At 45.3% G+C, this 26,042-nt stretch overlaps 1 protein-coding gene across 1 annotated transcript in view; it reads right to left on the minus strand.

Moving 5' to 3' along the window:
* Nucleotides 1-25,007, minus strand: part of pias2 (protein inhibitor of activated STAT, 2) — a 116,606-nt gene extending 91,599 nt beyond the window's left edge. Inside the window, exons 1-2 of the mRNA XM_052068257.1 lie at nucleotides 24,928-25,007; nucleotides 8,716-8,890 (exon numbers count right to left, since the gene is read on the minus strand). Coding sequence (XP_051924217.1) covers nucleotides 8,716-8,827 — 112 coding nt within the window. The 5' untranslated portion in view covers nucleotides 8,828-8,890; nucleotides 24,928-25,007. The remainder of the gene's footprint in view (nucleotides 1-8,715; nucleotides 8,891-24,927) is intronic.
* Between the last annotated feature and the right edge of the window lie 1,035 nt (nucleotides 25,008-26,042).

Genomic DNA, 26,042 nt, shown 5'->3' on the forward strand with positions numbered 1-26,042 from the left:
AGTGAAATCCTTACTTTACATAGTTTTTTTTTGTTTTTGTTTTGACTGAGAAATTTCCTTGTATCCCAAAAACGCACATTATTTGGAACTGTGCGTCCCGCGGGAAAATTATGTGTCTCGGACACGGGATGCAGAGGTAACGAGTTGGCTGCTAGTCTCACAATGGAGAAACTCCCAATTCACAGCAGCAAAGTTATGAAAGGAATAAGTAGAAGAACAAAATATCAGAGCTGCTGGAAAGACAGACACTCTCGCGGCGCCAGCTTGAAGTCAAAATAAGAAAATACAACACAACACAAGACAGTCAGTCGTGCAATCTAAACCACTTTTCTTTGTTGTATGAAGCAGTTATAGGTGAAAGAGGAGAGGATCAAATCCATCCTTTCACCAGTGGATCAGGGACGTCATGCTGAAAATGTGCACACGTCTGCTCCAAGCAAAGTTTTGAAAGTACACAGGAAGCTTTAGCGTCCATTGACGAAAAGAGATTTGCTCACATCTCCTGTCTCACGTAATCCGCTTCAATTCCAAGCTGCGACTCCCAGTTCCACATATGCATCGGCGCTCTGCGCTGACGCTCCTTTCTTCTCATCGTAGGCTCATCAAGCCATGTATCCATCTTGCCACAGACTGTCCAACAGCACTGACTTCTCCGCTAAACAAAGCGGGGCTGTGAAAAATGGTGCCCATTCCAGAAAAATGGAATGGGCACCGCAAAAAAAAAAACACAAGCGTCCTGGAGCTGTGCAGCAATGACCGTCAAATGGCACCGACATTCCTCCCAATCAAAGAACAGTGCTGGTGTACCCGTGCTGCCGAAAAGGCGCAACCACCAAGTCTCGTCCTTGATGAATGTAATGGCCAAAAAATGCTGAAAAACATTCCATCTCGTCAAAGTTTGAGAGGCATTTTAACTGTGATAAACGAGGTGTTACTGTAAATGTGTTCTCCATTTGGTGCAAGTATTGACGGTGACATTGCCACCAAAGTCAAATTACTTTTCAACTTTGAAAGCTCTACACTTCAGGATGAGATTATGAAATTGCAAAATGACATTGAGATCAAAGCCAGATCAACATCCGCTCAACCTGGAGAGCATGTAGTGTTCTGGAAACTACTGGTGGCAGAGAAGTATCCCAAGTTTTGTTTCCAAAACAAACAACGCTATCTGGCCTTTCCCCTGGATGGAGGTACGCATGGAGTCTAGGGCCCCCACCACCACCCCCCTCCTTTTCGGCCATGGACTGATAAGCCGGGACTGTCTTCATGATGAGCAGACCTCGACGAAGCAGCTATGACCTGTACACGCATACACGTACACAACTGGACAATCACACACGCATACATATCCTTATTATCACCGTCTTCATCGGTCCTATTTTTTTCCCCCGTGACGTAGTATTATCTGCAGAGCGCATTGGGGACCGTGCAGCTGGTCAGTAAGCTACGTCACGGTCGCCCCCTCCCCACTCCCCCTTCCCATCCATCCGCCCTCTCATTACATGTTATGTCTTGTGACTTGTTGTAACTGTCATATGCTTATTTATGTGCTTGGGTCTTTTTTAATCCTGGACTTAAATCATCCTCAGAAGAGGATAGTTCGAATCAACACTGACTGATGGTCACCTTGCAGCCTGCCTACGTCTTGCAACCAGCTCCTACACTCCTTGTGTACATTTTGAGCATGACGTCTCTTATCCACTGGTAAAAGGACACCGATTCTCTCCAGTTTCATCTCAAATTGTGTTAAAGAACAAAGCGCATGAGGGAAAAGTGGTTAGGATTGCATGACTGTCTGTGTTTTAGGATGTGTGTTGTGTTTATTATTTTACTGTGTGTTAACTGTTTTGTTAGGCGCTTTGTTCCAGCTGCAGCTGTTGTGAAAGTGCTATATAAATCAGCATGTATTGTATTGTACTCCTAACTATAAAAAGCTTGCCTCCTCCTCTGAGTGCCAGGTCTCCCACTAAGGTAAGAAGTTATCTTTTTTTTTTTCAAAAAGAGATCTACCCGTTTCGTAGCTGGGATTTTTTTTTTTTGTTTGTTTGGTTCACCTTAAGGTCAGTCATGGCTAATGCTCAACATGCAAATTAGTGTGTGCGTGTGTGTAAGTGGTGGTGGGGGGTCCGATGTTGACACTGGACTGGTAGATCTCCGGAGGTTGGCTCCTTGAAAAGTAGCCCTCTGGACAAAAAAGGATGGGCACCCCCCTGATTGAGAGTGTTACATTAACCTGCCGTGCAGTATAACATGCACACTCCACACAGGAAGGCCAGAATCTATTCCTGCACGTCTGCACTGTGGAGTGGATGTGCTTACTGCCCTTTTTGTCCATCAAAGAGTGTTTATGAATGCCCCACACACACACAGTACAACCTATATTTGTGGAGGAAATGGGATTTATGCCTTGCATTTTAAATAATGTACCCTTTTTTACACCCTCTACTCAGGAACCCTCTTTTGGAGTAAACTGCTGGCCTTTTGGATTCTGACAGTGTGATGTAGTATAAAAAAAACCCAATAGAAAAAAAAAACACGAACAACGGAATGAAATTCTTCGGCTCTGGGAGATTTTAGTGCACAGGATGAGAAGATGAAGACAGCCATCATACGCACACACTTAGACACGCATGTCATGATGAGCAGCAGCCTGACGCGGATGCATATGACACATTTTTGCAGCTTGTTAACCCAGAGCTCAGACATACCGTTTTAAAGTGCTTCCCTCGGCCCTCTAGATTCCTATTCTTTGCCCTTGCCGTCGGTGAATTGTACACGAAACGAACTGAATGAAAATAATAACAATAAAAGATACAGCGCAACAACTCTGATCACAAGCTGCAAATGCTGCTGAGCGCCAACAACGAACGGTGATGCAGGTCACGCACCACTGTAGGTTAAAGATTTATCTGCTTTATTTTATTTCATTTTTTTATACTTTTTGTGAAAATCTCTCGTGTCAAATAATTAATGTTCCCAGGTTCAACAAAGTTGTTTTCCAACTCATCAGAATCATCTTTATTGGCCAAGTATGTAGGACACACAAGGAATTTGTCTCCGGTATAACACGCTGCATTCGTATCATCATAAACAAAGACATGGCAAATACTGTAGGTATGGAAGGACATTTCGTAATGTAAGTGAACCGTAGTGCGGCGGTACCACCCAGTGACAACTGTGAGACAATGTGCAAAGTATCAAGCAGAGCTTAAGTGATCAATGGTAGAATACAATACTATGACAGTTTGTACAGTTGGTGCAGAAAATCATTGAACCATTTTAGAGTGACCAGGAGCAGTATTTGTTGTACAAGATGAGTGACTACGTCAGTGACTGTTTAGGGAGTTAATGGCTAGAGGGAAGAAGCTGTTTAAGTGTCTGCTGGATTTGGTGCGCATGTATCTGCAGCGCCTGCCTGAGGGGAGTAGCTGGAAAAGGTGGTGGGCAGGGTGCGGGGGATCTAGGAGGATTTTCCGTGCCCTTGTCTTGATTCTTGCAGTGTGCAAATCCTCAAGAGTGGGTAGAGCAGTGCCTATGATTTTTTCCGCCGTCCTAACTGTCGGTTGAAGTCGGATTTTGTCCTTTTTTGTGGCGGCCCCAAACCAGCCCGTGATGGAAGAACACAGGATTGATTCGATGACTGCCATGTAGAACTGACGTAGCACCTCTTGCTCCATGCTTCCTCAGCAGCCTCTGGAATTACATCCTATGCTGGGCCCTTTTCAGGATGGAGATGGTGTTGACTTCCCACTTCATGTCCTGCGAGACTGTGATTCGCAGGAACTTGAAGGTCTCGACTGTTGACACAGAGCAGTTAGATAGTGTGAGGAAGGGCAACTGTGGAGAAGGATGTTTCCTGAAGTCCACAATCATCTCTACAGTCTTGAGCGTGTTCAGCCTAAGGTTGTGTCGGCTGCACCAGAGCTCCAGCTGCTCCACTTGTTGCCGGTACGCAGACTCGTCGCCGTCTTTGATGAGACCGATCACTGTGGTGTCGTCTGCGAACTTTATGAGTTTGACAGCTGGATCTGTTGAGGTACAATCGTATGTGTAGAGAGAGAAGAGCAGTGGAGAGAGGACATATCCCTGTGGGGCTCCAGTGCTGGTGGTGCGTGTTGATGATGTTGTTGCTCCCAGTCTCACCTGTTGTGTCCGTCCCGTCAGGAAGCTGAGGATCCACTGGCAGATCGTAGGGGACACACCGAGGTGGAGTAGTTTGGGGGTGAGGAGTTCCGGGATGATAGTGTTGAACGCAGAGCTGAAATCCACAAACGGAATCCTTGCATAGGTCCCTGTGCTGTCGAGGTGCTTGAGGATGTAGTGCAGACCTATGTTGACGGCGTCTTCCACAGACCTGTTTGCCCGGTAGGCAAACTGGAGAGGGTCCAGCAGGGGTCCAGTGACGTTCTTTAGGTGGTTCAGCACAAGGCGTTCAAAGGACTTCATGACCATAGACGTCAGAGCGACAGGCCTATAGTCGTTCAGTTCCGATGTTGCCGATTTCTTGGGAACTGGGATGATGGTAGACTGTTTGAAGCAGGATGGGACCTCACACAGCTCCAGGGATCTGTTGAAGATTTGTGTGAAGACCGGAGCCAGCTGGTCAGCGCAGACTTTCAGGCAGGAGGGGGACACTTTGTCGTCCCCCGGAGCTTTCTTGATCTTTTGCTGCTTGTGCTTGCTAAGCTCAGGGTCGCCAAAAACTAACGAAAATGACAAAAACGGATAATACTAGGGAGCGTGTAACCGAGGCTGCCAGACCTGTTGGCGCCTGATGACATCTTGATCGAATCAATACTCTCAAAAATAAAAGCCTAAGTTATGAAATAAGCCCCATTCAATGTACATAGACTGATATGTTTGATGCATTACGATTTTAAGTGATATGTAAGCTCCCTCGATGCACCAGCATTGAAAAGATAGTCTTGCTGCTACTTGGCTATTGTTAGCGGTGAGAAAAATCATTGCATATGCCTTTGAAGAGAGGAGACACATGCGAACCGTTGAAGCAACTCTTTGAAATGGATTTGAAACGCTGTTACAACCATACGGTATATGTAGGTGTAGGAAGAGGTAACCTAGTAGTACAAGTGGATGTTGATGACTTGTGCAAACAAACACACAATTTAAAGAGTCCCAAAAGAACGACCATGTCCATATTTGCTCATCAAGAAATTAGTAAATAATGATCATAACAGCCCTACAGAAAGAGCATAGAATTTAAGACCCAGATATTAAAACTCAAGAATTTTTTACATATTATTTCCAAATTCATAATTACAATGCTTTTAAGACTTTTTAGGAACCTGTGGGAATCGTGTTAAAAGTGCAGCTGGCTTTATGGGTGTCTCAGCCCTGCTGCACATTGTCTATGACAGTCCATCCAGTGGTGCAAAAAAGATTGTGGGCTGCAGAAGTAAAGACCTACGTCAAATCAGCTGATTGTGCAGTCCCATAGGTTATGTGTTTAAGTTAATTCAGCATGGTCGGTCGATTGGGAGAAAAAAAACTGAGTACTATGCAGCAACCATTCAACTCCCTTTCGACTCCTTTCGGACCAAAATTGGTATGTGCACCCCTGTCTATAATCTGATTTCATGAAAGATTTATAGCATTCTAATTTCATCAATTAAAAGGAAACTAAGCACGTCTGACACTTTATATTTTACTCAACTAACAGAGGTTCTTAACCTTGTTAGAGGTACCGACCTCAACCATTCATATGCATGAACGCACCCTTCATTAGTGAAAAATTTTGATTTTTTTAGAAACTCAAGAAATTTAAAAAAAGAAAAAAAACAATTTATTAAAAACTGAAAAAGTCAATAAAATTACATCCCCTAAGTATAGTTTTTTTTAAATTGTATGACTTACTATCACCATGGATCTCACAGCCGACACTCGACATCATTGACCGCCGCCGTGCTGCTCGCCAGCGCGGTGATATCACAGAGTACCGGAGGCTCAATGCAGCACGGAATGCGGCAATTGCAACTGACAGGGAGAGATACTGGGGAGAAGAGGCCGAACGCATGGAATCAGCAGCACAGCACAACGACCTTAGACAGGTCTTTCAAATGCTGCGCCAAGCCCGCATCGGACCACACATCAAGACCGCCCTCATGAAGGATGCCAGTGGAAATCGCATCACCACTGAAATAGACTGCCTTGAACTCTGGAAAGAGCACTTCAGCAACCTCCTTCATCACCCTCCAGTTCCCACCGACCTCCGTCTTGTCACTGCTGCCAACTCTACCACCCCCAACCCCAACTGCAAAACTGACCCAGTCACAATCGACGAGGTCAGAGCAGCAATAAAATCACTAAAAAATCACAAGGCCCCTGGAATCTGTGCCATCACCGCAGAGCTGCTCAAAGAAGGTGGTGACTCCATGGCCCAGTGGCTCACCCACATCATTAACCAAGTGTGGGTGGCAGAACAGCCCCCCACAGACTGGACCCGAGGCATCATCCTGCCATTCTGGAAGCGGAAAGGCGACAAGCAACTCTGCAACAACTACAGAGGCATCTCACTGCTCTCCATACCCGCAAAACTGTTCACCCGGATCCTTCTCACCCGCGGCCTTCCCGCCATTCGAAGCCATTGCTGCCCCCAACAAGCTGGCTTCATGCCCAACCGGTCCACCATAGATCACATCTCAGCAGTTAGACTCATTGGTGAGAAGGTTAGAGAGTTTCGGAAGGACCAACATCTTTTTATTGCCTTCATAGATCTCAAAGCTGCCTTTGATACAGTCGACCACCTCTCCCTTTGGAACATTCTGAAATACCTTGGAGTGCCACCCAAAATAACCACATTGTTCCAGCGACTCTACAACAACTCAGAGAGCTGTGTTCGTGTGAATGGGAAGGACTCCGAGTGGTTCCCCATTAACAGCGGGGTCAGACAGGGCTGCGTGGCCGCTCCTCATCTATTTAACTGTGTCATTGACCACCTTATGATCCGAGTCCGGGAGCAAATCTCAGGCGTGTCGCTCTGCAACTTCCACCTGACCGACCTTGAATACGCTGATGACACCACCCTGTTCAGCAACTCCCTCCAACACCTCAGCAGTGCCCTCTCCATATACCAAACAGAAGCAGCAAAGCTGGGCCTCCAAGTAAGCTGGCAGAAAACCAAACTTATGTATATCGGTGACGGACCCAACCCCTCCCCCCTGATCTTTGGCACAGACGAAGTGCAATTTGTCAACTCCATCATCTACCTGGGCTCCACTATTACCAGCAGCGGCGATCTCAAGCCAGAGATTGACCGCAGACGCGCTCTCGCGGCCGCGGCAATGCAGTCACTGTGGCGGCCCCTCTGGCGCCACCACTCAGTGTCCCAAAAGACCAAGATGCGCATTTATAACGCAGCAGTTCTTCCCATCCTCCTGTATGGTGCAGAATCCTGGCCATTAAACAAGACCCAGGCCAAGAGGATCGACGGCTTTGACAGCAGGTCACCAAGAACCATCTTGAACATCAGCTGGCACCTCCATGTTTCCAACTCAGACCTCCGAAAACATACCCTTCAGCCCCCTGCATCCCGACTGGCCGCTCAGAGGCGCATCCGTTGGCTTGGTCATCTCCTCCGATTACTCCCGGAACACCCAACTCATGCCATCTTCTCATTTGATCCAGCGACAGCCGGCTGGAAAAGGCCACGCGGCAGACCCCACACCAGATGGCTTGATGTCATCAGAGAAGATCTCAAACACCAGGGCCTTACCCTGGAGGATGCAGCGGACCTGGCCCATGACCGTGGTCATTGGCGGACCCTGGTGAAGCTGATCGGCTCTACGCACTGCGACGACCCAGCCGAATGAGACTGGGCCCCCGCGTCGCAAAAGCATTAATAGTATTATTATTACTATCACGACAGTCACATGGTGACTACTAAATTTCCTGCAGCACTGATTGGACAAGCAATGTAATGTGATCATCTGCAGCCAGTGATGGCCAAGCAGGCGTGTCGTAACCAATTGACATGTTGAGTCGGGTGCGTCTTAGCCTCCATGGTAGCGGCTCCGTCGAACCCCCGACGAAAGACCGATTAACCAACCCCAAGAGTTCGATCAAACCCAGGTTAATTACCACTGGACTAAAAAGGAAAATCTGACTTAAAATTAAATAGCAATAGGATTGTGGGGGGTGCTGGAGCCTATCCCAGCTGTCTCCGGGCGGGACACCCTGAATCGGTTGCCAGCCATTCACAGGGCACACAGAAACGAACAACCATGCACGCTCACACTTACACCTAGGGACAATTTAGAGTGTCCAATCAGCCTGCCACGCATGTTTTTGGAATGTGGGAGGAAACCGGAGCACCCGGAGAAAACACACGCAGGCCCGGGGAGAACATGCAAACACCACACAGGGAGGTCCGGAGCTGAAATCGAACCCGGTACCTCTGCACTGTGAAGCCGATGTGCAAATAAAACAATTTAGGCAAAAAGCAATGAATAAACCTTTAAAAATGTTAAAATTAACTGTTTACCCCCAAGTTTTTGTGCAAGTTTCTCATGAAGAATTTTGGTTAATCTGCAAACTGTTTCAACAGAATTTGACTTGGGTGGGTTCACATAACACTAAAGAACTTGTTTTGGTGATTTAGGTACAGTAATAGAAATTTCTCTCATCAAGAAACCCTAAATTGATTATTATCCAACAGAGAATAGCAAACGTGTTTAATAAACACACAAAGAGACAGACCTAAACTGGAGGGCTTGATGAGTATATCCAGTACATCATAGAAGGCCAGAGATTTCATCTGCACGTCAGGGTGAACAGGTGGTATTTGGGGTGCAGGGTGCGGGAGATTCATGTTGGTTCTTGTTGAAGGGTTTCTTTATCGGTCAGCAGCTGAAGTCTGTTACAGCAATGATTCCTGCAGAAATATCAGTGGTCATACATCTCTCAAACAAGAAAATTCAGAAACGATAAAAAAATGTGTGTGTAATCACGATTAAAAATTATAAAGTGCACATCTAAGGTACACTATTACTCAGCCTATAGTGGATTCAAACCATGGTTGCATACTTCATTTTTCTCAAGTTTGCTTTCAACACAGCAGTCTGTTTCTGTATGTTTGTTGAAGAATAACGAGACACCGGACACCAGTGTTCATTATGTGCAGCTGTATTGGAAACTGCCGGCCGCACAAACAAGCACACGCACTTCCCCCGTGCTGCAGGGGCAAACCATTCTGAAAGGGGGGGGGGGGGGTTCACTCCCCCTAACACAGTCAGGCTATGTTGATTGTATTGGTCCTTCTTGCGCGGAAGTCTCTCTACGGTTTTGTGTAGACCTCATTTCGAATGACTACACTTGGTTCGATGACAACACTGGAGACATTTTACTTTCGCTAGGTCGCTACTACTGTAGCGCACTGTCACGGTCAGACGAACACAGAGAAAGGCCACCCGCTCTATTTATACGGACACAGAACACTGTAACCTTCCACACAAAATAGTTCCAAACAAGTAACAATCGCGTCAGTGGCATACATCGTATACCTGTATGATACAGAGAGAGAGAGAACAGAACAGATAACTTTGGTCTTGTCAGTGGAGCAATATGGCAACTTTTTAAAAGTAAACTTTCCATTCATAAACTCTAAGTATCCGTTTTCGGTGTCTCGCGCTGCCGTGGCTGGCAAAACAGACATGGGCGTGGACGTCTGCAGCGCGCTTGTTGTTTTGTTTCTGGTGTATTTATAGAGCAACGTAACATCCGCTTGTGACGTGTGCCGCGTTAATCTCGCGAGAAAAAATTTAATCCCGTTAAAATTCATTTAAATTAATGCCAATAAAAATGCGCTAAACTCACAGCTCTAATATATACATATATATATAGCTGGATAGCTCAGTTGGTGAGGCATCGGTTTGGCATACGGGAGACGGTGGTTCGAATCCCGCTTGGGGCAAAAAATGAGCACATAACACCATCCAGTGTGGGTCCTTGGGCAAGGTCCTCCACGCTAATGCCTACCTCACACAATGATGAGAGACAATAAAATGAATGACATGCCGGCTCAGACGTCGCCCGGCCAAACAAGGTCTGCGTCAGGTGCTGGGGAACCAGAGCACCTTAATGAAAAATGGGCAACTGGAACAAAGCGGAGATGGGCGAGATGTGATAACATGGCTCTGTTTGAATGCTACTACTCAAGCATTCCAATGTATGCAGATGATGAGATAGGAGGCCAGCCCCAATGAATTAAAGCGAAGCAGTAACTGACCTGAAAGCGAAGATCATGGCGAGAATGAAAGCTGGGCAACCTAGAAAACGATTACAACGGCTATGTGAAGTACCACCTGAAGGTCTCATGGAAAGTGTGAATGCAGCACTGACGGCGATAAGAGCTTGGCTATAAGAGCAACCATGGAAGCCATGAGATACATTACACACCATGGAAAAGACGGTTGGAGGCTAAGATCAAGGCGGCTCAAAAAGATGTGAGTCAATTGACAGAGGCCCAGAGAGGTGTGATGATACCCGAGAGGTACATCCAGATGACCATACCTGAAGCACTCGAAACTGCCAAACAAAGGCTCCAAGCCTTGCCCAGCCGCCTAAAGCGGTACACGAAAGAGAATGAGGCCAGACGAATAAACAGGCTGTTCGCAACACAACCTGCGAAAGTGTACGCTCAGTGGCAGGGTCCTAACAACAGAGCTGACCCACCAAGACTGGAAACTGAAAGGTACTGGAAAGGCATATGGGAGAAGGAGGTTGCACACAATGGCTGGTGACCCTGAGAGAGGAGCACAGCAACCTCCCTGAACAGAACCCAGTAACCATAACAGTGGCAGACATACAGGAAAGAGTGACGAACTGAAAAGCACCAGGCCAGGACATGGTCCATACCTACTGGCTAAAGAAACTCACAGCACTCCAGCGCCTAGCAGCACAAATGAACCAGCTGCTGAAGGATGGGACTCACCCAGGATGGCTAACCGAAGGTACAACGATCCTGATCATGAAGGATGCCTCAAAGGGTGCAGTCCCATCCAACGGCAAATAACCTGTCTCTCCACAACATGGAAGCTCATGTCAGGCATCATTGCGGCTAAGATAAGTGGACACATGGATCAATACATGAACGAAGCACAGAATCAGAATCAGAATCAGAATCATCTTTATTGGCCAAGTATGTAGAACACACAAGGAATTTGTCTCCGGTATAACACGCTGCACTAGTATCATCGTAAACAACAAAATCATTGAACCATTTTAGAGTATACCAGTAGTTTTGTAGAAGAAGGGCATTGGTAGAGATACCAGAGGAGCCAAAACATCTGGTTGACTCCTGGTTGACTTACCCAAGTGTCCATCAAATGTGGCACATACCAAGGTGATGCACTCTACCCACTGCTGTTCTGCATAGGACTGAACCCCCTAAGCCAAGTAATCACCAAGACAGGCTATGGAAATTCACGATGACAAAAGGCTCCAACAGATGAGAAGGCTCAGAAATGGAGCTACGATCAGTCACCTCCTCTACATGGATGACATAAAAGTGTATGCTGAGAGCGAAAGGGACATAGATTCTCTGAACCATACAACCAGGCTCTATAGCAGCGACATCGGGATGTCATTCGGGCTTGAGAAATGTAGCCGGATGGTGACTAAGAGAGGAAAGGTAGTCCGTACTGAAGGGGTCTCACTCCCTGAAGGAACAATAGCAGACATTGAGGACAGCTACAAGTACCTCGGTATACCACAAGCCAATGGCAACCTCGAACTGGCATTAAGGAAAGCGGCTACGGGCAATCCCTTCGAGCGAGTGAGGCAAGTCCTCAGAAGCCAGCTCAATGGCAAGAACAAGACCAGGGCAATAAACAGCTATGCCCTACCAGTGATCAGATACACTGCAGAAATAATAAGGTGGCCAAAGGAAGAGATTCAGACCACGGATGTTAAGACCCGAAAGCCCCTAACCATGCATGGAGGGTTCCATCCCAAATCCAGCATCCTGAGACTTTACGCAAGCCGAAAAGGAAGGAGGCCAGGGACGAGTGAGTGTGAAAGCCACTGTCCAGGATGAAACATCCAAGCTCCATGAATACATCAAGGAGAAGGCTCCAATGGATGACGTACTCAGAGAATGTCTCAGACAATGGGGAACAGAAGATGAGGCGCTGGAAGAGGGACCATCATGGGAGGACAAGCCCCTACACGGGAAGTACCACCGGACCATAACTGAAGTGGCCGATCTCAAGAAGTCCTATCAGTGGCTAGCGAGGGCTGACCTGAAGGACAGCACAGAGGCACTCATCCTGGCTGCTCAGGAGCAGGCCTTGAGCACCAGAGCCATCGAGGCCCAGATATACAGTACCACACCAGACAAGGCCCACGGTGTAGGTTGTGCAAAGAGGCACCTGAGACGATCCAACACATAACTGCAGGGTGTAAGATGCTGGCAGGGAAAGCCTACGTGGAACGCCATAACCAGGTGGCTGGCATAGTCTACCGAAACATCTGTGCGGAGTATGGACTGGAAACCCCAAGGTCAAAATGGGATAAACCTCCGAAGGTGGTGGAGAATGACAGAGCGCAGATCCTGTGGGACTTCCAGATCCAGACTGACAAGATGGTAATGGCAAACCAACCAGATATCGTGATCATAGATAAAGGGCAGAGGAAGGCCGTTGTAGTGGATGTCGCTGTCCCAAGTGATGGAAACATCAGAAAGAAGGAACACGAGAAACTCGAGAAATATCAAGGGCTCAGAGAGGAGCTGGAGAGAGCCTGGAAGGGAAAGGTGACAGTCGTGCCTGTGGTGGTCGGAGCACTCGGGGCAGTGACCCCCAAACTAGATGAGTGGTTGCAACAGATCCCGGGAACAACATCGGACATCTCAGTCCAGAAATGTGCAGTGCTGGGAACAGCAAGGATACTGTGCAGAACCCTCAAGCTTCCTGGCCTCAGGTAGAGGACCCGACCTGAATGAGGGACGGACACCACCCAAGGGGTGAGACGAGGATTATTATTTATTTTTTTCCTGGATGGCTGTGGTGCATTCTGGTGATATCTGAACAAAATTCAGACAAAAATTGAAAGTAGATTTTCCACTTTTTATTTCTTACTCCTGATAAGAATGGAAAGTAATACCTAAATCATAAATCACTTCTTTGCATTTTTCTTTGAAGATCCACTCCAGTCAGACTCGGCTGTGGTCCTCTCCGTTTGTATTCCTTTGCTTGCTTTGGTAGCTCTACCAAACTCCTGTTCAAAATTGATGAGTCGAGGCGTTAACCTCAGTTGCAGTGAGTGTTCTGCGATGAATGACAGTGTCATCGCTTCTAAGTGAACTTTTCTGACCAGCATACTGATGTAGGGACGTGGTGGCTGAACCAGCTCAGAGCAGCTGCTACTGTCAAGTATATTAGGTGCAGCTCCGTATGGCAGACTGGATGAAGCCTTGGAATTTGTTCCTTCATTCAGGGCTTTGGTTGCCCTGAACATTGCAGGAAGGGACTGGTTTGTTTGCATGGATTTCCTCACAGGATTGTGCTTCGCTTTCTTTGAGTGGGTTTTTTAATTCTTCTTCCCTGATGTTCCGTACCTAAGGGTATCGTTGCACCAAATGCAGATAGCAAGCTCTGAAAGAATATGATAATAATGAATGAAAAATTAATGCACGTTTTATTTCGGAAATGAAAGCTCACGGACACATAAAATTAAATATAAATACAATAAGTTTTAAGACTACAGTAGTATAGACATACGTCTGCATCATGTCATTCATTGTAACCTGTTAGATCTAGAAATACGAATAGTATAATGATTTGCGTTTAATATATACAGTATATATATATATATATATATATACATACACACACATATAAATGATACATGGGCAAAAGCAGTGGCACGGCATCCAATTCTCTGGCAAGAAAGAGCCATAAAGACAGTCCTAATAAACCAGGTGCATAATTAAGACAGATTGGCAGCAGGTGTACAGTCAGCAGAGATGTGTTCCTCGAGCCGGTCCTTGGCCTCGAGGACCGAGGGGCGATCCTTGGTCCTTGGCCTCCGAGTCAAGTCCTTGGTCTTTGGCCTCGGAGTCTAGTCCTTGGATTGCTAGTCCTCGGACACAATGAGGGATTAGAGCCTCAAATCCCTTGTCCAAGGACCGCTAAAATCATGAAGGAATCTAATAAATTCCATCGAAGGAAACCCATATTGATGGATTAACTCTGGCGCTTTAAGGAGGGGCGGGTCTGCCACTGACAGGTGACAGTTAGCGCAACGTATAAAGAGCGGCATCACAGTTAGTTTCAATCACGGTTTGTTCCGTTCGCGATCAGCAGTTTAAATGGCGTGTAAAGCCTTTCTGTAACAGTGGTGTCTTTTATTTAGTTATTGTTGCACAGTCGTCACATTTGTGCGGTTGCACTAGAATGTTTGTTTGAACCAAGTAAATTGCGTTACAGCTGGAGTCAATAATGTGTGGGACGAATAAAGGATATCTTATCTTATAATGTCGGCAGTTCATTTCCGGATTTGGCCGTTGGGATTTGGGGTCCTTTTGCTCGATTCCAGTTATGTTTACTGAATGCTTTCTCATGTTTGGAATAATGAATATTGATAATACATACCGTATTTTCACGACTATAAGGCGCCATTAAAAGTCTTAAATTTTCTCCAAAATGGACAGGACGCCTTATGGTGCGGAGCGTCCCTTATATGCGCTGAGTTCCAAAATCTGACTGACAGCCGACACGCTGTTTAGAGAAAAGGCGGAAGTGACGGTGGCCAGGCATGAAAGAAGTCGGCCAATCAGGGAAGGGTGGGCGTGTATATATACATATATGGAGAGGGAGAGAGAGCGAGAGAGGGAGAGAGAGGACAGACAAGCTAGTCCGCCAATGGTGAAGGGTGGGCGTGTAAGTGGACGCCTCAAGCCAGTACCAACACTTGTATAGAGTGTGGCAATGTGCATTGTTGCAAAACAACTCCGGTTTTGGTTTCTAAGAACCCCTGAAAATAAATTCGACAAAAAGACACGCCTACGAAGCTCAGTTCAAACTTAAAGCCACCGGTTATGCTTTTGGCATGCGTCCCCATCTCACAGCAGCGGTGAAAAAAAAGTCAAGCAAATGAACTCTGAGCTTGCCGTTATTCCCGGAGGCTTGACTAAAGAACTCCAACCGCTGGACATTGGCATCAACCGGGCGTTCAAAGTAAAGTTGCAAACGGCATGGGAACAATGGATGATCGGTGGCAAACACAACTTTACAAAGAGTGAGAGGCAGCGCTTGGCGAGTTACGCCACAATACGCAACAACGAGAGGGAACGCGGCGTTTTTGATGGATTACGGTACTTGCATAATTGTTCAATTCTTTCTACACACACACGCGCTGCCACCATGTTTCGCTCTGTTCTTTACTTTCAAATGTGGGAAAGCTTCACACGAGAGAAATGTTGACTTTGCTGTTGGTACTCCTTCTTTCCGCTCGGCAATGCGTAGCAACTCACACTAGCATGCATTCAATGACAACTGAGATGTGCAGTCCTCTGCTTCTGATACAGAGGATGAGGACTTTGATGGATTTCTGGGTGATGATTGATCGAAAAACATGAGAACATTGTACGATGGCTAAATAAAATACACCCAAACTCAGTTCTGCTTTCGTTGCCTTTTTAAAAACGTGTTTTTATCTTATCTGTATGTCTTGGCGTGCTACCGTATGCTTCAAGCTAACGTGTTAGAGTGCGCGCATGCATGCCGTATGTTTAAGCTGGCGTATGTTTTACCACTGTAAAACTGCGCCCATTCGTACGATGCGTCCTGTGTATGTGTAAAATACAGAAATGTCACGCATTACTGAGACTGCGGCCATTAGTACGATGCGTCGAATAGTCGTGAAAATACGGTAGTTAAAAATCATGGTTGATTTGATTATTTATTATTATTATTGTGAAGTTGAAGGTATTAATTAATGTAGTATTAGTAGTAGTGGTAATAATAGTAGTACTCAGAGAATGTTTAGAGATTCAGCCATCTCGTTACCTCTGCGTCCCGCGTCCGAGACGCATAATTTTCCCACGGGAGGCAGTTCCAAACAATGCGCGTTTTTGGGACTCAAGGACATTTCTCAGTCAAAACAAACAAACAAACAAACAAACAAAAAAACTACGGCAAGCCTGAGGATTTCACAGTAACAATCGTTACCGGTAGCGTGTCGTTTCCATGGCATCATTTTCACGGTACCGAAAGATAGTTCAACTATAAAAGTCACCGCACTTGAGTTGACTGTGTGATCAACGCAATTTCACTGCGCCTGTATGTGTGTTTGTGATGTGGTGTGGTGTGTGAGTGTGGTTCTTCTAATTTACTTTTGTTTTGTTTTGTTTTCAGTGTTGGGGGGGACACAACAGATGATGTTATGTGCGCATGCGGGTTGTTATTTTAGTCCGCAAACCGAAAAAAACTCTACTAATCTACTACTAATAGCCAGTCTGATTTTTCGTATGAATCGTACAAAGGGCATATCACTAAACTCACCTGTGACGTATGCACAGAACGCGAGAGTGAGATACGAGGTGAGGCACGATTACGAGGCAAATTGGTCATTAGATTTGTAGGCTATTATCGCTGTGAAAATATTATGAAACAGTATTGGTTATTCTATAATTTACTGGTTGTAGCATGGTAACTTCATGAATAAAACATTCCTCACAAGGTGTAGTCATGCTCATGTTAACTGTTGGTAGAACTCATGATACTCTGATGATGCCACATGAGTACACCAGTTTTTGATCCATTTATTTTTTGGAATAAACCTGGAGTACACAGATGCTGATGTAATGTTCATTGTTAATGAATAGTTTTCAAACATTGACCCTTGAAACATTATATTTTTGAGTGTCAGAATTCTTGATTATGAATTATCAGTCAAATTAGAAAAATGGGTTCCCATGATGAACGTTTACGGAACCCAACATTTGTTATCGTGGTTTCCCATTGAAAAATCCTACGTTACCGAAAAATGGTTACCATGAATTTCAGAAATCCTCAGGCCTGCTCCTGAATTATTCAAATTTTTGCAGCATTTGTTTATCATTGTATGCATATGTTGTTGTTTGTGTTATTATCATATCTAATTGAATAAGTAGACCATTTCAGAATTCGAAATTTGTGACTCTCTCAATCCATAATGGCACTCATACTTTTCAGATCAGTGAGTCCCTGGGACTCGCTGCCGGTAAACTGTAAAATTATCACTGAGAGATTACCGCTTTTTCTGCAGTCAGTGATTGACTTCTATGCAAAGTCATTTCTCAACTTGTCTTCCGTGCCATGTCATGCTTGTTGAGTGTTGATTTACTTCATATTAAGAAACTAAAACATTAATTCATAAATGTATACCATATTATTTTTTTTTCCTCAGTATAAATAACACGTACCCTGACTGTTCTACTCTTTGAATAAAAACACTTCATTCAAGTGTTAGGGAGTGCAAAGGGTTATGATGGAGGGGTGTTGCAAATCATGAAGACCTGCCAAGTGGTATGATAGCATTGTTTTATACATGTCCTCGGCTAGGCCTCAGTTTCAAAATCAGTCCTTAGTCCTTGGCCTTGGCCTGGAGGCAAGTCCTTGGTCCTTGGCCTCTGAAAATTTCTCAAGTCCTTGGCCTTGGCCTTGCCCTGGAAAATTTTCCAAGTCCTTGGCCTTGGCCTTGGCCTCGGGTTGCCGGTCCTTGGAAACAACACTGGCAGTCAGCAAGAATGCTCAGCCCGCCACCTGCTGCCGAAACCGGAACATGACAACAGAGTAAAACAATGAACACAGCACATTACAAAACATGGACAGTCTTCTCCCTCGTATACTTTGTTGTTTAAAGCCTTTTGAGGTGAAAAGGGGATAGAATCAAAATGACTTACCGGGTTTGTCGACCTTCCGAATGTAGTCAGGCAAAAAAATCTCAGTTCACATCCTTTTCTTTGAGCCATGACCACTTGAACGTGTTCCTCACACTCGCATCTATTGCGCGTAAGTCTGGTTGTCTGTCTACCTGCTTGAACATTACACACGAATAACTTTACATATCGCGCTCAAATACTCAATATTCAATTACTGCGCCAGTGGAGTGGTCACACGTGCAAATTTTCTCCGGGGCAGCCCTGGAAAACAGCTTACACTGGAGCAAATTTGATCCACCTCAGGGAGGTGGTTTAAAAATTTGGGCTGGAGCAAATGCTCGAGAAGAGTTGATTACGTACGGCGAGAATGTGTTGCTTTCATGCTGTGTTGGACTTCCGTCATGTGTTTGTTTAATAAAGACACAAGACTTTGCTGGTAACAGTAGCAAGCACCTCTGGCGTAATCAGAGATGAAAGTGGATTTTTCTGAAAACCCCGGAAAAATAAATACATGAATAAATACACGCGCGCACGCACACACACTCCTGGCCAATCACGCATGAATCAGTTTACACAAAACGCCATTCAAATACTCGACATTCAATGACTAATCTTCCTTTTGTTTTGAAATCTCTGACAAATGGCGAGGCCATGAGAATGCGAGGCGAGGGTATGACTGTAGTGGCAACGCCACTCAAGCTCAGCGAGCCTCTGGGGTAGATAGTCCGCTGGTGCCTGCTGTGCGTGCTTCAGCGCGAACATGTACGCAAGCGCGTCTTTTGATTTCAACCAATCAGCGCCGACACAACGACGTCACACACGTCACAGGACTTTCACAGCTAAGCTAAACGAGCCGAGACGACACTACAAGTCGGACGGACACGTATTTCGGTCAATCTTTCCCTTTTTGTCCAAATATTTTTCTCTTTACTGTTACTATTGTTCGTGTCTCAACATGGCTACACTCGTGAAAGCAAAACAACGAACTCAAACGCGTCTTCTTTCAATGTTGTCAACTCATATCCGAATTAATTTTAGGCAAATTTTCCTCAATTCTCCGGAGAGATTTTCATCAGAATTTGAAAAACCCGGAATTCCGGGAAAATCTCTGGTTATACCATCTTAACTAGAACGGGGAGGAATAGTCCCCAAACGTCATATTTGTAGGAGACTGTACTGTCTCAGAGTTGTTTATGTAGTTTGTTGTGTGTTCACAACCCCCCGCCCAACATAGAATTTATTTTGTGATTTCCTCTCTTGATTTTCTGTTTGGCGCATTACATGTTTGCTTTACTGAGTGTCACTGAAGTCATCGTTGACTTACATTTTCGGGGGCAGTCACTCTCGAGCTGAAGGCACGGAGACCGAGAAGGAGAAGGACATGCCTGGAAAGTAGTTGCTCAAGTTGTGTAAAAGTTTTAAAAAGAACCAACACGACAGCTCACACGACTGAAGGCTCTGCACCCCACTGTACAGTACAGAGACAGGCAGAGGGTAGAGAAAGGTGGAGAGAGAATGAGGACCTGAATGAGCGAGAGGGAATGGCAATTTGAAGATCTGACAGATGGGGGCGCAAGGTTATGTATGGCTTTGAATGTATAGAGAAGTAATTTGAAGTTAATTTGAAATTTGACAGGAAGCCAGGCGAGCTGTCGGAGGATGGGGGTGATATGATGGAAGGAGGGGGTTCTCATGATGTTGTCTCATGTTGAAGTTTATGGAGGAATTTTTGATGGACACTGAAGAGAAGTGAGTTGCGTCGATATGGGAAGTGACTCGACTGTAAACAAGGATAGCATTGGTTGAGGAGTGAGTGAGGGATGGAGACGGTTGATATTGCGTTCATACACATCAAGACAAGTCAAGTCAATAGTATTTATAGAGCACTTTCAAACAGCCATCGCTGCATACAAAGTGCTGTACATGGAGCAATTTAACATGCACAATAAACAGTAAGACAAATCGGTAATAAAGGCGGTAGAAAGCACCAAACAGGAAAAATCAAGAACAAATCCAAGTCATGCTGAGTCGAATGCCAAAGAATACAAGTGAGTTTTGACGAGGGCTTCGAAGATGGGCAGCGAGGAGGCTTGCCGAATGTTCAGTGGGAGGTCATTCCAGAGAGAGGGACCAGCAACAGAAAAGGCTCGATCCCCTCTGAGCCTCAGTTTAGTTCTTGGTACTTCTAACAAAGACTGGTCCACAGACCTGAGGCGCCGGGCAGGTGTGTAGGGGCGGATGAGCTCAGAGAGGTAAGGTGGCGCGAGATTATTCAGAGATTTGAAAACAAAGAGGAGGATCTTGAAAATAACTCCAAAATGAATGGGGAGCCACTGAAGGGATGCCAGAGTAGGAGTTATGTGCTCCCTCTTACGAGTACCAGTCAAGAGGCGAGCAGCGGCATTCTGGACCAGCTGAAGGCGCTTAATGGAGGACCAGCTGACTCCAAAGTAAAGGGCATTGCAGTACTCGAGCCGGGATGTGACAAAGCCATGAATTACTGTCTCAAAGTGTTCATGTGAGAGGAGAGGTTTTATTTTGGCCAGCTGTCTCAGGTGAAAGAAGCTGGAATTAACAATGGCACCAATTTGCCGATCGAATTTGAAATCACTGTCCAGTTTCAGGCCCAAGTTTGAGACCGTTGATTTCAGATAAGGAGACAGGGGGCCCAAGTCTACAGGATGGAATGTACAAGGGCCACTGGGACCAAACAATATCACCAGTGTCTTCTTTTCGTTGAATTTCGAGAAATTTTGTGCCATCCAGGTTTTGATTTCTTCCAGACAGGATAGGAGTGGCCTTAATGAGAAGGTGTCTTTCTTGCTCAGTGAGACAGATCTGGCAGTCATCTGCATAGCAGTGGAAGGGAATACCATGTTTCCTTAAGATGGAACCCAATGGGAGCAGATACAGCGAGAACAACAGAGGCCCCAGAATTGAGCCCTGTGGAACACCACATGACAGGGGAGCAGTACGTGACTCAGAGCAGCCAAGGCTGACACAAAAGGTTCTGTCAGCTTGATAGGACCTAAACCACTCAAGAGCACTGCCGCCAATGCCCACCAAGTGCTGCAAACGAGTCAGCAGAATACTGTGATCCACTGTATCAAATGGTGCAGTTAAGTCCAATAAAACTAGACACACGTGGTCTCCAGAGTCATTTGCCAGGAGGATGTCATTAGAAACGCGTAACAGGGCTGACTCCGTGCTATGCATTGTCTTGAAATCTGACTGGAAGACCTCCAAGTTGTTATGTTCATCCAAGAAAAGTTTCAACTGCATGTGCACCACTTTTTCCGGAATTTTGGAAATGAAAGGCAGTTTGGAAATGGGCCTGAAACTTGACAGCACATCTGGATCAAGACCAGGTTTCTTTTTCAAAGTTTGGACCACAGCATGTTTAAACTGTTGGGGAATTACACCAGAAGAAAGGCTGCTGTTGATGATATCCAAGACCGATGCGCCAACACTCGGGAGAACCTCCTGAAAGAAGTGCGGGGTAAGAGATTCGCAAGGGGAGCCAGATGGCTTCGTCTGGCGAACTACATCCTCCAAAAGCACCAAGGACACAGTTTCAAAAGAATTTTGTACAGCTGAACATGGAACATGGACAGAGGGGTCAGATACGGTATTTGAGACCCGAGTCCTAGCTGTAGAGACCTTATCAATGAAAAACTGAAGGAATCTGTTGCACATCTCGAGTAAAGAATCCGAGCAAGTAGGCAGAGGGTGTTTGAGTACAGAATCTATCATTTTAAATAGTGCGCGTGGGTTGTGACGTAGATGACTGCTTTCTGTTTTGCTTCGACCAGCAAGAATGTCAATCATTAAACTAGCAAAATGCATGTGCGGGGCAAAGTACATACACATGAGGAGTGCTGTCTGCTTTGCAATATTTATCATCAGGTTAAAAATACACTCACATGCAATCACACAAAGGCCCAGTAGAGGCCTCTATTACATTTTAAAAATAAAGCCCATTGTGATCCCATTATAAATCAGACCCAAGATATAAGAGAAGATATCCTTTATTTGTCCCACACTGGGGAAATTTACAGCCTCCAGCAGCAAGAATGTGGGTAGAAAGAAGAAAAAAGTATGAAGCCGCTTATAGATACCATTAAAATTTAGCTGATAAAGAACGTCACAGCCAATCAGGATTGCACAACGCATCATGATACCATTAGAATTGATAAAGAGCGAAGGGCGTCCCTTGGTATCAGCCAATGAAATGAAAGGGGTTGGCCCCACCAAGATCTTAAGACTTCAGAGATGTGATGTGCACATCTGTACCTCTCCGGGTTTTGATTGACTAAAACTCGCTTGTGACCAACCTGCACCTTGGACTCTTGACCAAGTTTACACTTAGTTTTTGATCAACTCCGGCCTCAAACTCAGAGAAACATCCGGTGCGTCCCCTGGTCTGCGGCTCAACAAAGGAACTTCAATGTCGGCCCTCCTGCCCTCTGCTGACCCCCGGGAGAAGGCGAGACGCCTCCGCGTGCCCATTGTCTCTGAGAGGAGGCGTGGGTCTGGCTAGGGGCCGACACTTCAGTTGCCTTGTTTTTGATGGCATTCCCTGCACAACAGCTTCCTCCTCCACATCGCTCTGGATATGTCAAAATTGCATCATCTTCCCAAATCATGAATCACACATATTTCCGCCACGCCTGATGAAGTAAATATGCTCACAGCTCGCAGGTCTGTCTCTGTGCGGCCCAATGATTGAGAACCATTGGTCATTTTTCCTCGTCCTAAGTCATAAATGTCAGAATTCCCACCTTCCCCAAATGCAGCATATGTATGTCGCATTTCAGGCTGCACAGCAAGGCAAACACTGGAGATGTGCAATTGTTTTGACAGGGACCTGTCCTCCACCAGACATACAGAATGTAGCAGATGACCAATCACAGCCACGCAAGGCCCAAACCTGCCCTCCCCTTGTAAGCCCAATGGTCCATCAGGCAATTGGAGGGGGGGGGGGGGGGGGGGGGTTGGTAGTAACCATTTATTATGCCTATTATTGTATTTGTGGTGACAACTATGTATGTGACTTGATACAGAATGCGAGTTATAGAAGCAGCAAGCAGAGGTAGGCATTCTATCAATATTGATGGAAGGACTCCATCGCTGACGATTGAAGTTTGGTTTATGCTTGATGAGTCTGCAAGGTCAGCAAGGCTCCATGCGGTGAAATACATCATCATTTCAACAAATAGGCACGCTCTACATTGATAAGCCCACACGTTACAGACTGTACACCTACAAGAATTTGCAAACTATGGGGATGGTCTGCGTCGGACAAGCAAAGTCTGTTGTAAGATGTTTTGTACTGTTTTCTTTTACATCATTAACCCATTTAATCCCACCGGTCACATTTGTGAAGGACAACAATGATTTGATTTACAGGGCTTTAAAAATTGTATTACTCATTAGTTAAAGATAAGATAAGATATCCTTTATTCGTCCCACACTGGGGAAATTTACAGCCTCCCGCAGCAAGAATGTATGTAGAAAGAAGAAAGGAGAAAGAGAAAAAAAAAAACAACAAACATCTTTCAATTAAATACAATATGAACACAATGGATAAATCTCAGTACTATTTACAATTTTCCTTCACCTACTTTAATTATTATTATTATTATGATTGTTATTTTTTATTCATCAGCCTGACAGCAGTCGGTAGGAACGAGCGTCGGTATCTCTCGTTCTTGCAGCGCGGGTGTAACAGTCTCTGGCTGAAGGAGCTACCAAGTGCTGTCAGGGCGGGCTGGAGGGAGTGGGAGGGACTGGCCATAATAGCATTTAGCTTAGTTAGCATCCTTCTGTTGCCCACCTCCTCCAGAGTGTCAAGGGACTAAAAGGGCTAAGAATGACACCTGATTTTCACTTTTAAATGTCTGGGAGAAACTTGGGATTAAATGGGTTAAAAGTCTGCAGACTGTTCAATCTAAATTGAAAAAGAAGAAGGAGAAGAAGAAAAAGAAAAAGAAGAAGTAAAAGTGGTGGACACCCGCATTAGGTCAATACCACACCCTCTTTGAACTTGATCATGGTTATCAGATAAATGGAGCAAGAGAGACTGACATTTGTACCTGAGTAGAAGGCAGCTAGACTTCGGAAAATCGGATGAAGCGTTGCGAAGAAAAATCCATTTGTGTGTGTGTGGGGGGGGGGGGGTTCTTTATGAGGAATGTTTTTGTTTGATATCGCCTTTAGAAAGTTTTTTTTTTTTTTTAAACTTCAAATTTCAGGAAATTGGTCTAACTTCATTATTTCTCAGCGTTCTACTCGCTTCTTTCGTTTCAACTTATACTCAGGGAAACCCCTTCTCTGTCAAATTCAAATACAACCTCAAGTTAACTTGCGTAGACGGACAATTATTAGTGAGAAAAGCAGTGTGGGTAGTAAAAGACGTCATGTACGTATTTCGTCAAATATTTTATTATTATTTGTGTGTGTGTGTAATTTTCTATGGTATGAGAGGTTTCAGTTGAATTTAAAGTGTGCATTTATTCAAAACTGGCCTGATGGAAAACAATGCATGTATAATTGAGGTATGTACCACAATTACGTATCTACACAGACAATGAATACTGTAGTTCAATTATTCGATTTAATGTTACCCCTGCGTTGGCTTCCAACAATACAGCTGGAATACACTCGAGCATCAGATATGGATGGGTGTTTTCAAAATAGAGCGCCCAAGTGTTACATATTGTGTAGCTTGGTACACTTAGATCATAGGCTGGGGTCTGTGACAGGTCACGATCAAGCCAATACTGTACTGTTGAAATTCTTCCATAACTACTAAGCATCAGGGCAATGTGAGCCAGTACGATGAGACAATCAAGAGACGGCTTGCTAATAATAAACTGTAAGCAGTTAGACTGACAACAACACGTTTGCCTACATGGTGTAAAAGGCTTATTTCATTATGGTATCCAACTAAAATAGTACGAACTGAGAGAGAATTAAATTTGTTTTTGGAACAGTTGAAAGGTAAACATAATGGAGTCAACGTAAACATTTTTCGTTTCTCCTACCGGATACTCCTCGTCGTACGCCATCTTGCTCACGTTCATCCCTCGAGTAATTACTTCCAGGTCGACAGCAGTGTGCGTGAAATACACGCCCCCCCCCCCCCCCTCACACACACACACACACACACACACACATACATACGTACGTCATTTTCTACTTCTTCTTTCTTTTTTCCTCTCTTCTTCTTCCTCTTCTTCTTCTTCTTCTTCTTCTTCTTCTTCTTCCTCTTCTTCTTCTTCTTCTTCTTCTTCTTCTTCTTCTTCTTCTTCTCCTTCTTCTTCGGTAGTATATTCGGCAATTGGCACGCGTTTAGGTACATTTACACCACCTAACGGACCAGAGGGTAGAACAGTAGAAAAGAAAATGGTTTCTCCAGGGGGCACGGTGGTCATTGAGAAACTCTGGAATGAAACAGATGTCGATGTCAACGACTGCATTCATTTCATTTGGACTTGTATTGACAGGCATTTCAATGCCAGGTGGCACAGTTACTTGAATTTGCAGAGCATAGGGAGGAAGGGGGAGACGATACGGAAGACCGCAGTGCAGGGGCTGTTCTGGATCTATTTCACTGAGGGGGCCGGGCTGGGGCCAGGGGTTTTGATGGGGGGGCACATTCAACCCAAGGCTAAAAAGACATATTCAAAATCTTATTTGACTTTTTATTTCTTTGAAACTGTAGTCATAACATTACAGTGATGAGAAAAAAACAGTATTAGGAGGGCTAAAATGTCTGCAAGCGTAACAATACGCCGTGTCCATCTGTTGAGAATATTCAAGCCAGGGGATGATATGGTACCAGCCTGGCGGGGACAAAAATGCAAATACACTGAAGCTAGATGTTTTACATGCATATAATTATCCAAAATTTAAAAGGCAACGTGTGGGTGGCCCGGTAGTCCAGTGGTTAGCACGTCGGCTTCACAGTGCAGAGGTACCGGGTTCGATTCCAGCTCCGGCCTCCCTGTGTGGAGTTTGCATGTTCTCCCCGGGCCTGCGTGGGTTTTCTCCAGGTGCTCCGGTTTCCTCCCACATTCCAAAAATATGCATGGCAGGCTGATTGAACACTCTAAATTGTCCCTAGGTGTGAGTGTGAGCGTGGATGGTTGTTCGTCTA

Source organism: Hippocampus zosterae, chromosome 6, assembly GCF_025434085.1.
Source record: "Hippocampus zosterae strain Florida chromosome 6, ASM2543408v3, whole genome shotgun sequence".
NCBI classification, from domain to species: domain Eukaryota; kingdom Metazoa; phylum Chordata; class Actinopteri; order Syngnathiformes; family Syngnathidae; genus Hippocampus; species Hippocampus zosterae.